The sequence below is a fragment of the Aythya fuligula genome, chromosome 34 (assembly GCF_009819795.1).
Source record: "Aythya fuligula isolate bAytFul2 chromosome 34, bAytFul2.pri, whole genome shotgun sequence".
NCBI lineage: Eukaryota > Metazoa > Chordata > Aves > Anseriformes > Anatidae > Aythya > Aythya fuligula.
The window spans coordinates 476,284-489,802 of NC_045592.1; the positions used below are offsets into that span (position 1 = coordinate 476,284).

General features: G+C 50.7%; 2 protein-coding genes across 2 annotated transcripts; both read right to left on the reverse strand.

The window, feature by feature from the left end:
- Positions 1–3,465: 3,465 nt before the first annotated feature.
- LOC116500337 (olfactory receptor 14C36-like) lies at positions 3,466–4,047 on the reverse strand. Its single transcript, XM_032205259.1, has one exon. It carries the CDS (start codon positions 4,045–4,047, stop codon positions 3,466–3,468), a length of 582 nt encoding a protein of 193 aa, XP_032061150.1.
- Positions 4,048–12,313: 8,266 nt separating this feature from the next.
- Positions 12,314–13,249, reverse strand: LOC116500342 (olfactory receptor 14A16-like). Its single transcript, XM_032205263.1, has one exon. The coding sequence runs from the start codon at positions 13,247–13,249 to the stop codon at positions 12,314–12,316; it is 936 nt and encodes a 311-aa protein (XP_032061154.1).
- Between the last annotated feature and the right edge of the window lie 270 nt (positions 13,250–13,519).

Below are 13,519 nucleotides of genomic sequence, written 5' to 3' on the forward strand. Positions count from 1 at the left end.
TGGAGCCCTGAGGAGATGCCTGGGTTTTCCACTCAGATGTTGAAGTGCAGCAGGGAGATTCTTGGGGACTCCAATGAGGTGCTTGGGTGTTCCAGGGAGGAGCTTGGGTGACCATGGGAGAACCTGGCATGACCAGGACAGAACCAGGTGCACCAGCGAGATGTTAGTATGCCCCAGGGCTATGCTTATGTGCCTTAGGGAGGTTCTTGGTTGCCCCTCTTACACCACAGGGAGGTTCCTAGTGCTCCAAAGAAAGCCTTGGAGATGTCTATGGAGATGTGTTGTGTTTTCAGAGACATATCTCTGTACCCCAGGGAGGTGTTTGTGAACCATGGGGAGGGGCTGGAGGTGCCCATGGGGGATCTCGGCTGTCCCCTGAGGTGCTTGTGTGCTCTGGGGAGATGTTACAATGCTCAAAGGAGATGCCTGGGTGCCCGGGGGCACGTTTGGTTGCTCCAGAGACATGCCTGGGTGACCCAGTGAGTGCTTTATTGCTCCAAATAGATGCTTGGGTATTCTCAGAATCTACTTGGGTGCCTCTGGGAGATGCTTCTGTGATCTGGGAATTACTTGGGTGCCCAAAGTAGTGTTTGTGAGCCCTAGGACATGTTTGCCATCAAAGGAAAGAACCTGGGTGTCCCACAGAAGTGCATGGATACTCTGGGGTGATGCTTGTGTGCTCCAGAGAGATGCTCGTGTGCTCAAGGAAGGTTGCTTGGCTCAAGCAAGGAGATGCTAGCGTGCCCTGGAAAAATGCTTGGGGATTCCAGAGAGATCCTTGGGTCCTCCAGGAAGGTGCTTGTGTTCCCCAGAGAGATGCTTGTGTGGTTTCTCCAAGGAAGTACTTCATTGCTGTGTGCAGATGCTTGGGTCCTGCAAGGATTTCCTTGGGTGCCCCATGGAGACGCTTGGGTGCTCACAGCTGATGCTTCTCTTCCACAGAGAGGTGCTTGGGTCTTCCAAGAAGGTATTAGATAGAAGTACGGAGATGCTTAGATGCGTGAAGGATATTCTTCTTACCTAGGGTAGATTCTTGAATGCTCTAGGTAGGGGCTTGATGTCTCCAAGGAGATGCTTTTGAGCCCTGTCATGATGATTCAGGAGGTGCTTGGGTTCCCTGGCTTGAATCTTGCATGTCAAGGGATGTGCTTTGGAGCATGAGGGGATTGTTTGGATACCTAGAAAGGTTTGGGTGCACCACAAAGCTCCTGGTGTTCTCCAGGAGGATGCTTCTGTGCTGTTACAAAAGGGTTGTGTCGTTGTGGTGGTTTTACTCGGGTGGGCGGCCAAGCTCCACCACAACTGCTCTCTTACTCCCCCTCCTCAAAGAGGAATGGGGAGAAAATATGATGAAAAGGGCTCAAGGGTTGAGATAAGAATGAGGAGATCGCACAGTAATTATCGTGACGGGCAAAACAGACTCGGCATAGGGAGATAGTACTTATTGCTAACAAGCTAGAGAAGTGAGAAACAAAGGAAAGAAACCAAAAGCACCTTTCCCCAACCAACTACTTCCACCTCATCCCCCTGAGTGGTGCAGGGGAATGGGGGAACGGGGGTTATGGTCAGTCTATAGCGCTTCTTCTCTGTTGCTCCTTCTCAATCACTCTCGTCCCATGTGCTGTGGGGTCCCACCCACGGGATGCAGTCCTTGCTGAACGGATCCAGCGTGGGCTGCCCAGAGGCAGCAACTCTTCCAGAACTGCTCCAGATATGGGTCTGTACCACGGGGTCCATCCCTCAGGAGAAAACTGCTCCAACCTGGGTCCCCCACGGGCAGCAGCTCCTGCCAGGTCACCTGCTCCTGCGTGGGCTCCTCTCCACGGGATACAGGTCCAGCCTCGGATCTGCTCCGGCAGGGGTCTTCCACAGGCAGGTCCACCTGCTCGACTGTGGTCTCCTCCATGGCCTGCAGTGTGGAACCCTGCTCCACAGTGGTACTCCATGGGCTGCAGGTGGGCAGCCTGCTTCACCGTGGTCCTCACCACAGGCCACGGGGGACTTCTGCTCCGACACCTGGAGCACCTCTCCCCCTCATTCTTCAGTGACTTTGGTGCCTGCAAGACTGTTCATCACTCCTCTCACTCTCCCAGCTGCTGTGTGGCACAGCATTTTTTTTTTCCATGCCTTAAACATGCTCTCACAGAGGTGCAAAACAACATCACTTATTGGCTCATCTCTTGTCAGCAATGGGGTCCTTACCTAACATGGGGCAGCTTCTACGTCCTTCTCACAGAAGCCACACTTATGACCCTCTGGTACCAAAACTTTGCCATGTAAACCCACTACACCCAGCACTTCCTATGTCCCAGGGAGCCTTTGGGACTCTCTTTGAGCACGTTCTAATGTGACGGCAACTCTGAAAGCAGATGTGCGTGTTTAGGCATGGCTCTTTGTAGTGGGTTTACGTGGCAAGGTTTTGGTAGCAGGGAGCCATAGGGGTGGTTTCTGCGAGAAAGATCTAGAAGCTGCCCCATGTTTGGGAAGGGCCCCATTGTTTTCCAGATCCGAGCCAATAAGCAATGTTGTTTTGCACCTCTGTGAGAGCATATATAAGACAGGGAAAAAAACGCTGCACCACAAAGCAGCCGGGAGAGTCAAGGGAGTGAGAAACAGCCTTGCAGGTGCCTAGGTCAGTGAAGAAGGAGGGGGAGAGGTGCTCCAGGCGTCGGAGCAGAAGTCCCCTGCGGCCTGTGGTGAGGACCATGGTGAAGCAGGATGTCCCCCTGCAGCCCATGGAGTACCACGGTGGAGCAGGGTTCCACGCTGCAGCCCGTGGAGGAGACCACGGTGGAGCAGGTGGCCCTGCACCGACGGAGGCTGCTGCCTGCGGAAGACCCCTGCCGGAGCAGATTCCGGGCCGGACCTGTAGCCCGTGGAGAGGACTGCATCCCGTGGGTGGGACCCCACAGCACAGGGGATGAGAGTGACCGAGAAGGAGCGGCAGAGAAGACGTGCTGTAGACTGACCATAACCCCCATTCCCCGTTCCCTTGCGCCACTCAGGGGGAGGAGGTGGAAGAGGGTGGACGGGGGGGGGGAAGGTGCTTTTGGTTTCTTTCCTTTGTTTCTCACTTCTCTACCTTGTTAGTGATGAGCAATAAATCTTACTATCTCCTTATGCCGAGTGTGTCTTGCCCGTTACAATAATTATTGCGTGATTTTCTCGTCCTTATCTCAACCCTTGAGCCCTTTTCACATCTTTTCTCCCCATTCCTCTTTGAGGAGGGGGAGTGAGAGAGCGGCTGTGGTGGAGCTCGGCTGCCCACTCGAGCGGAACCACGACACTCTTTTAGGAGGGAAATAGAATAATGAACCAAAATGAAGAATGTTACTTCTAAGTGAACAAAATTACTCAGGATATTAGTGGAAACTAACAGCAACACAAGATCAAAGAATTGGCATGGCCTATCATGAGTAACGTTTTCAGTTGTTTTCAGAAGAAGAGAGGCAAGAATATTATTGGTTATGAAAAACACCTGCCCATCAGTTTCCATATGGCATTCTTGAGCTCCTGGCTCCTCATGCTGTAGATGAGGGGGTTCACTGCTGGAGGCACAACTGCATACAGGACTGCGAGCACCAGGTCCAGGGATGGTGAAGAGATGGATGGGGGCTTCAGCTGGGCAAACATGATGGTGCTCATAAAGAGGGAAACCACAGCCAGGTGAGGGAGGCATGTGGAAAAGGCTTTGTGCCGTCCCTGCTGCGAGGGGATCCTCAGCACAGCCCTGAAGATCTGCACATAGGACAGAGCAATGAAAACAAAACAACCCCCAAAAAGAAAAGCAGTAACCACAAGAACTTGAACTTCCCTTAGGTAGGAGTCTGAGCAGGAGAGCTTGAGGATCTGGGGGATTTCACAGAAGAACTGGTTGAGGGTATTGCCATTGCAGAGAGGCAGTGAAAATGTATTGGCAGTATGCAGCACAGCGTGGAGAAAGCCACTGCCCCAGGCAGCTGCTGCCATGTTGGCACAGGCTCTGCTGCTCAGGAGAGTCCTGTAGTACAGGGGCTTGCAGATGGCGATGTAGCGGTCATAGGCCATGACGGTGAGAAGAGATAATTCTGATGAAATCAAAAAGACTAGCAAAAAGACCTGTGCAGCACATCCTGGGTAGGAAATGACCCTGGCATCCCAGAGGAAATTGGCCATGGCTTTGGGGACAGAAGTGGAGATGGAGCCCAGATCGAGGAGGGCAAGGTTGAGGAGGAAGAAGTACATGGGGGTGTGGAGGCGGTGGTCGCAGGCTATGGCAGTGAGGATGAGGCCGTTGCCCAGGAGGGCAGCCAGGTAGATGCCCAGGAAGAGTGCGAAGTGCAGGAGCTGCAGCTCGCGCGTGTCTGCGAATGCCAACAGGAGGAACTCACTCACAGAGCTGCTGTTGGGCATTTGCTCATTCTGGGCATGGGGTCCTGCGAATGCCAGCAGGAGTAACTCGGTGATAGAGCTGCTGTTACACATTTATTGCCCCTGGGCAAGGTAGTCTGTCCAGAAGAAGAAATGACATTGTAAAATTTAAGGACTTCTCTGACCAAAATACTTTGCACGTCTCATAGAACAGTCACACACAACACATTCTTTCCCATTCCTTTCACAGGAAGAGCTTTCTGCAGCTGCTTGGCTTACCTCTGCTTGATGCTCTGAGGGTGCCACAAGAGGCAGGGGGCTGTGCTGTGGGCTCTGCAGCAGTCAGTCCTGGTCTACAGCAACAGGTAAAAGGAAATCTGCAGTGATCTGAGAAGTGCAGAGGCCAGGGACATGTCCCTGTTGGCGGGACATGAGGAGAAGGTCAAATAACTCCTTAAGAAACAACAAAGGTGATGCCGGTACTGTCTGTATGTGGAGGTGTGTGAAGCTACAGTGGTGAGGATGAGGTTATTGCCCAGGAGGGCAGCCAGGTAGATGCCCAGAAAGAGCCCGAAGTGCAGGAGCTCACGTATGTCTACAAATGCCAGAAGGAGGAACTTAGTGATGGAGCTGCTGTTACATATTTATTGCCTCTGAGTAAGGGAGCCAAGATAGCCACGTGCAAAGGACATCTCCCTGTCTGCAGGACAAGAGAAGGTCAAATAATTCCCTATGAAACAACAAAGGTGGTGTTGGTACTGTCTGTATGCTGAGGTGTGTGAGGTGCCTCAGAGCAGCAGCAATGCTCAAGGAGCCTTAGTCTCTACTACAGATGCTCCTACTCCATTACCATCCTTCTGCCTCAGCACATGGGCAGGAAAATGAAGCAGATTCTAAAAAGTGCACTTTCTTCTGGTAGCTCTTGCTAGGCAGTTCTGCAGTGCAGTGCCCTGGGGAGGTGTGGGGCTGTGAGCAGCCTGCCACAGGCAGCAGGCTCTGGGCAGCAGCAGGACCCTGCCCTACCCTGTGGTACCAGGGGGGCTCCTTCTACCCGCAGCTTCTCCCTGCAGCCCCTGGGCAGCTCCCCGGGAAGGCTGAGTGCTGAACCAGGCAGGCAGCAGAGGCCCTGCCTTGGCACACAGCCCCTGGGGCACAGCAAGGACCCTGCCCTGCACCACAGCCCTGGCAACCCCTGCCTGCATCCCTGGCTGCACAACCTGCAGCTGGCCCCAAGAGGAGGGAGCCCTCGGGCCCTGCACACTGACCCTGCAGCACACAAGACCTGTGTGGCCTTCAACTCCAACACCGAGTATCCTCCTGACAGCTCCCATCAGCTGAGGGCTGGGCTAGCTCCAGGAAAACCTGGCAACCTCTGCACCCAGAGACTTACCATGGGGAGGTGGCTCACAAGATTTCTCCCTCTGCCAGCTCTCCCCTGCCTTCCCCCTACCCAGGCTGCCCTGAACATCTCTTTCCCCTTCTCTCCTCTCCCCATGCCAGCTGCACGCAGTGCCCCCAGCAATGCTGTGCCTGGCAGAGGAGCTTTATCTGGGTGGCTGAAGCACCTTCTCAAGTAGTCCAAGTCTGATGCAAACTCCAAAGCCTCTCACAGTGTTAATGGTCCCACTGAAGGACATTACTGACAAAGTCTCCCCATGGACTTGTTAGAGCAGAAAAGTGCAGGCAGTGATGACAGGGAGACCAAGGCCCAGGAAAGGGGGCCCTGATGCTGAGGAAACCTTGATGTGTCCCATGAAGTCCAACAGTCAGGCCCTAACCCCAGCCTCTGGGAAGGGAGATGCTGTCTCTCCAGCAAGGTTTAGGAAATCTTCCTTGGTCAGTGCACAGTGGGTAAGGGCAGTGCCAAGTACAAGGCTACAGAAGGACATCTCCTAGGCTCCTGGAGGGGGATGAGGAGGCATTGAGGCCCTACTGCTATAAGGATGAGGTGTCTCCTCATAGGCATCACTGACAGAGACAAGAGCCAGAGCCCAGCAGACAAAGCTGTTGGCTCTGTTGGGGGCTTTCATCTTGCAAAAGATCCTTGACAATAACCACCACATGCTGTCCTATGCTGTCACATGTCTGCACCTGTTTCCCTGCAGGACTTAGATACCCACCTCGCTTCCCCACCTTGCTCTCAACTTGAGAGCAAGGTGGGGAAGCAAGGTGCTTTTTGCTATGAGCACCTCCCTGCCTTGACTGATGTCTCTCCATCTGCCCTCAGTAATCCATGAAACACAAAGCCAGGGGCTGATCCAGACATCCCTAGAGAGGGAGGGAGGAGGGTGAGCGATCCTCTACAACTATTTCATAGAGGTAAGAGTCTGCAGGTAATGTTGATGTTGCTTTAACACAGAATTAAAACATTGATGTAAGGCCATTAGCCAATTTTAAAGAGTAACCAATTTTAAAGAGTACCCAATTTTAAAGAGTTTTAAAGAGTAATCCCTAAACCTAAATGCTACTCCAACATCCTGAACTGTGTTGTATAGCACATTAGTAACTGTCTGTCTTCCATGTCATGCTGTTTATGAATTCTGGGGGCTGATTTAAGGTTACTCTTTTGCTGTAGTGGATAACACTGACTTCTGATAGGATCAAATTATTTCCCCCTCAATACCTCAGGAACCATCTCTTCATCTCTTGGAAACTATTAAGAATTACAGTCTTTGCCTTTTCTCCTCAGGGAGTAAATCTATGCAGGGTGGTAGGGGTTTCCTCTCCCCAATTCTTCACTCTCCCTTTCTCTTCCACCTCGTGCTTCTCCTCCAGGCTAATTACAATAGCTCTTCAAAGCTTTGAATATTCTTGGGATGGTCAAACCAGCATGTTCCTATTTTTAGGTCTCCTGAAAGCAATTCAGGTTTTGTTTAAGTTTAAACAACTACTTAAACGTGCCATCCAGAGATCTGTCCAGAGGCGGGAAAGTTAGGAGTGGCAGGGAGAGTTCGAGGATCTGGGCAGGCACCTAGAGCAGTGGACACATCCAGGGCTTTGGAACTTCACCTCTGAGCAAGTGCAGAATCCTAAAAAAAAATGTGAAATGCTTAGAAATTTGTGTCATCACCCTGGCAATTTCAAAGAGATACAAATCACTGCAATATGCTGGTGGTTAAGGTATTCTTAAGAAGCTACAGTCCACACTTCTCCAACCCCTGTGACTTTTCCTGCAGGTACACTCCAGCCCCTTTGACAGGCCCAGAGCCTGTCCAAAGCCACTCCAAACCCTGCAACAGGCCCTACAGACACTCCAGCTCCTGAGATGGGCTTAAGGTTAAACACATCCCTATAATATATTCTACAGCCACTCCCAAACCTGCAATAGGCCCTGCAGCCACTCCAACTCCTCTGAAAGGCCCTGCAGCCAGAACAACAACTGTGATGGTTCCTGCAGCCACTCCAGCCCCTGCAATAGGCCGCATCACTGGGCCAGAGAATTAACCTAAGCTAGTATCAGTTGACTCTATATACAAGAGAAAACAGTGGGTGTGAAAATCACTTTTTCTTTAGAAAGGAAGGAAACCCCTACCCAGACAAGAAAGGAGGAAGAAGAGGATGATGTAGATTTCTCCGTAGAGCTTAGGGATATGGTTTAGTGGAGGGCTGTTAGCGTTAGGTTGGAGGTTGGACTCGATGACCTTGAGGTCTCTTCCAACCTAGAAATTCTGTGATTCTGTCATTCTGTGATTCTCCAAAGTTGGGTCATCTTGGAAGCAGGAGCACAAAGCAGAAGAGATCATATAAGCTGAAGTGGCTCAGATGGACCTGGACTAGGGATGTAAGTGTGAGCTGTTTGCAGCTTGATGGGCCCATGAAACATCAGGACATCTAGGTGTCATGGTTTAACCCGGCCGGCAGCTAAACACTACACAGCTGTTCGCTCACCCTCCCCCTCCCTCTCTGGGAGGGGTGTAGTGGGTTTACATGGCAAGGTTTTGGTAGCAGGGAGCCATAGGGGTGATTTCTGTGAGAAAGATCTAGAAGCTGCCCCATGTTTGGGAAGGGCCCCATTGTTTTCCAGATCCGAGCCAATAAGCGATGTTGTTTGCACCTCTGTGAGAGCATATTTAAGACAGGGAAAAAACGCTGCGCCACACAGCAGCCGGGAGAGTAAAGGGAGTGAGAGAACAGCCTTGCACCAAGGTCAGTGTAGAAGGAGGGGGAGAGGTGCTCCAGGCGTCGGAGCAGAAGTCCCCTGCGGCCTGTGGTGAGGACCATGGTGAAGCAGGATGTCCCCCTGCAGCCCATGGAGTACCACGGTGGAGCAGGGTTCCACGCTGCAGCCCGTGGAGGAGACCACGGTGGAGCAGGTGGCCCTGCACCGACGGAGGCTGCCGCCTGTGGAAGACCCCTGCCGGAGCAGATTCCGGGCCGGACCTGTAGCCCGTGGAGAGGAGCCCACGCAGGAGCAGGTGACCCAGCAGGAGCTGCTGCCCGTGGGGGAGCCAGGTTGGAGCAGTTTTCTCCTGAGGGATGGACCCCGTGCTACGGACCCATATCTGGAGCAGTTCTGGAAGAGCTGCTGCCTGTGGGAAGCCCACGCCAGATCAGTTCATCAAGGACTGCATCCCGTGGGTGGGACCCCACAGCACAGGGGACGAGAGTGACCGAGAAGGAGCGGCAGAGAAGAAGTGCTGTAGACTGACCATAACCCCCATTCCCCCTTCCCCTGTGCCGCTCGGGGGGAGGAGGTGGAAGAGGGTGGATGGGGGGGGAAGGTGCTTTTGTTTTTTTTTTCCTTTGTTTTCTCACTTCTCTCGCTTGTTAGTTGTAGGCAATAAATCTTACTATCTCCTTATGCCGAGTCTGTCTTGCCCGTTACAATAATTATTGCATGATTTTCTCGTCCTTATCTCAATCCTTGAGCCCTTTTCACATCTTTTCTCCCCATTCCTCTTTGAGGAGGGGGAGTGAGAGAGCGGCTGTGGTGGAGCTCGGCTGCCCACTCGAGCGGAACCACGACAAGGGGGGAGAGAAACGGAAAGTGAAGCCTGTGAGTTGAGATAAAGACAGTTTAATAAGACAGGAAAATAAAAATAACAATAATAATAATAATAATAACAATTATGATAATAGTACTACTAATAATAATGTGTACAAACAAGTGATGCACAATGCAATTGCTCACCACCCGCTGACCGATGCCCAGCCTAACCATGAGCAGTCCGGCCCCCCTCCCCCCGGCTAGCCACCCCTATATATTGTTTAGCATGACGTCAGATGGTATGGAATACCCCTTTGGCTAGTTTGGGTCACCTGTCCTGGGTCTGTCCCCTCCCAGCTCTTGCTGCACCCCCAGCCTGCCCGTTGGCAGGACAGAGCAAGAAGCTGAGATGTCCTTGGCTTGGTATAAACACTGCTCTGCAACAATGAAAACATCAGGGTGTTATCAGCACTCTTTTCATCCTAACCCAAAACATAGCACCCTACCAGCTACTAGGAAGAAAATTAACTCTATTCTAACTGAAACCAGGACACTAGGGAGGGATGCCACATACAGATGGGCTCAAGATCAAGGGATGGACCTGACCATTGAGGTCATAACACAGGTTACCCATGAGTGTGAGACCTGTGCTGCAATCAAACGAGCCAGGAGTGTAAAGTCTCCCTGAAATATGGGGAGATGGCTTGGATTTCAGTATGGCAAGGCCAGGCAGATTGACTACATCGGGCCATTCCCACAAACCCGCCAAGGGAGCCAGTATACACTCACCATGGTAGAAGCAAATACTGAGTGGCTGGAAACATATTCAGTAAACCATGCCACGGCCCAAAACACTGTCTTGGGAAAGACAAGTGCTGTGGTGTCATTGTGAGGAATGTTTTAACAATTCGTGTCCATAAAGAACAATTCTGTTTGAATCCTGTCTGCCTCTGGGCCCTGCACTGGCAATTTAATTCTTGAACCACAGATGCAGTGTGTCCCAGTCTCCCCCTCATTCTAGTCAATTTATCAACTCTTCAGAAAATACTCCTTAAATTTATGAACCTGTTCGCTTTTGTTATTCTGGACTTCTATTTCTAAAAGTTACAGCCTTTTTTCCTGTCTTCTTCGAGATTAACTTAACACTGCTATAGATGTGTCTGTGAATGGCTGGGGAAGAATGTTTTAATTACTCGTGAAGCGTCAAATAAGAAAGCTGTTTGTGTTTGATGTCTGGGAGTTTCAGAACAACTGATAACAACTAGTGACTCTTATGGGATACTATGTGGATCTTTGGTATCTGGTTAGGGGGGCCGAGAGATAAAGAGGAAGGAAAAAGAAGCTGAAGGACGGCTGGGAGAAAAGACCTGCAGAGAATGTTCTATAAACTTGGCATGGTGCCAAGTAAGTACAAAGGGGGAGAGGAAGACTACGAGCCTTCAGCATGAAAGACCGCTGGAGACCCCCAGAAGAGACCCCCAGAGGAGACTGCTCATGCTCCAGTAGGAGGGACTGCTCCCCGGAAACTAATTATAATAATCTATTTTTTTTAGAAGTAGTAATGAATATGTATTAGTCTAGGAACATAAAAATCAGCTGCTTGATGTAACTGGTGTGCGTCCTGGTGGAGCGGAGACTGCCGGTGCACCCAGCGCTGTTTGCTTACCTCTATTCCTTTATATTCTTTCAATAAATCCTATTTTTTATTTAATCCTAATTTGAATCCTGAGCCATTTATAACAATTTTTCATGGTACACCAGAGAGAATTAAGTCTGACAATGGAAGTCCTTTCCGAACCAATTTTGTCACCTCCTGAGTGACATGGTACTGAGTGGGTGTATCACATCCCTTATCACCCACAAGCCTCTGGGAAGGTTGGGAGGTACAATGGACTGTTAGAGACTATGTTATGAGCATTGGGTACTGGGGCATGGAAACAATGGGACTTAAATCTACCAGAAGCCACTTGGCTAGTTAACAACAGAGGGTCAATCAGCACTCAGACCTTATCGTTCTTTATAAGTACATCAAAGGAGGCTGTAGTGAGGTGGGGGTTGGTCTGTTCTCCCACGTGCCTGGTGACAGGATGAGGGGGAATGGGCTAAAGTTGCGCCAGGGGTATTTTAGGTTGCATATTAGGAAGAACTTCTTTACTGAGAGGGTTATGAGGCATTGGAACAGGCTGCCCAGGGAAGTGGTGGAGTCACCATCCGTGAAGGTCTTTAAAAGACGTTTAGATTTTGAACTTAGTGATGTGGTTTAGTGGAGGATTTGTTAGTGTTAGGTCAGAGGTTGGACTCTGTGATCTTGGAAGTCTCTTCCAACCTAGATGATTCTGTGATTCTGTGATTCTTCTGATCCTAATCCTAAACATAGCACCCTACCAGCTACTAGAAGGAAAATTAACTATGTCCTAACTGAAACCAGGACATGGAGTCATATGGAATTCACCTTGGAAGGAACAAAAAAGGAGTGGGGCTGTTTGTGAGACCACTTGAAGAAGATCCTGTAACTCAGACACACTGCTGTTAGAGCAAAGGTGGCCGTTCAGAGGAGACCATGCTATTCAGGCTGTCCACCCTGTCAGCAAAGGGAGCTTGCACCGTGTGACTCACTTTGGGCAAAGAGTGGGCTCCGTGCTGCTCCCTGGCCACCGGGGCTGCTCCTCCATGTGGCAGCTGGGCTCTTGGCCCTGAGCTCCTCCCGCAAGCTGGGGCTGCTCCCCCAGCTCCAAAGGAGATGGGAAGAGATGACAGCTGAGAGGAGTGAAGTTTTCATGGTTTCTTTATTATTTCCCACACCGGAAACCTTATTCTGGAAGAATATAAGATGATTGGGGGAAAGTAAATAAAATAATTAATAGACAGGATGCCACAAATAGAATTAAATCTAAATCACAAGTTCAAGTAAATAATAATGATAAAAATAAAAGAATATCAAGCTACGGTATTGAGATTATTTTTTATTTTTATTTTTATTTTTATTTTTATTTTTATTTTAGATAACCTGTTTGTCCCCTTAGTATTATAGGTACATTATTGATGCTGAAGAAGCATGTACCCAAAGAGTGTCCACAAGACATCCTTGAGCTCCTGGTTCCTCATGCTGTAGATGAGGGGGTTCACTGCTGGAGGCACCACTGAGTACAGAAATGACACCACCAGATCCAGGGATGGGGAAGAAATGGAGGCGGGCTTCAGGTAGGCAAACATGGCAGTACTGAGAGTCAGAGAGAAAACGGCTAGGTGAGGGAAGCATGTCGAGAAGGCTTTGTGCCGGCCCTGCTCAGAGGGCATCCTCAGCACTGCCCTGAAGACCTGCACATAAGAAAATGAAATGAAAATAAAACATGCAAATGCTAAACAGAGACTAACTGCAAGAAGGACAACCTCCCTCAGGTAGGCATCTGAGCAGGAGAGCTTGAGGATCTGGGGGATTTCACAGAAGAACTGGTCCACAGCATTGCCTTGGCAGAGGGGCAGGGAAAATGTACTGGCTGTGTGCAGGACAGAATAGAGAAATCCAGTGCCCCAAGCAGCTGCTGCCATCTGGGCACAAGCTCTGCTTCCCAGGAGGTTCCCGTAGTGCAGGGGCTTGCAGATGGCAACATAGCGGTCGTAGGCCATGACGGTGAGAAGGCAGTACTCTGCTCCAGCCAAGAAGACAAAAAAGAAGACCTGTGCAGCACACCCCTCATAGAAGATGGCCCTGGTATCCCAGAGGGAATTGGCCATGGCTTTGGGGACTGTGGTGGAGATACAGCCCAGGTCGAGGAGGGCGAGGTTGAGGAGGAAGAAGTACATGGGGGTGTGGAGGCGGTGGTCGTAGGCTACGGCGGTGAGGATGAGGCCGTTGCCCAGGAGGGCAGCCAGGTAGATGCCCAGGAAGAGCGCGAAGTGCAGGAGCTGCAGCTCCCGTGTGTCTGCGAATGCCAGCAAGAGGAACTCACTCATAGAGCTGCTGTTGGACATTTCCTGCCCTTCATCAAGGGCACTGCAGAGAAGAAAAAAATACAGACTGTTAGGGGAAATTTCCCTGAGCAATACTCATTGCTTTTCTCATTGAAGCATTCACATTGTTTTTCTTTCTAGGGGACCTTTGTGTCTGTCCCTGGTTGTAGCCCTGTTTTGTGCTTGCTGAGTGTCTTGTACACAGCACCCACCTCTGCCCATCAGACTCTTGATGGGCCACCTCTGCTCCACTGCAGTGGTAAATGTCAATGTTGTGGGGGCAAACTTCAG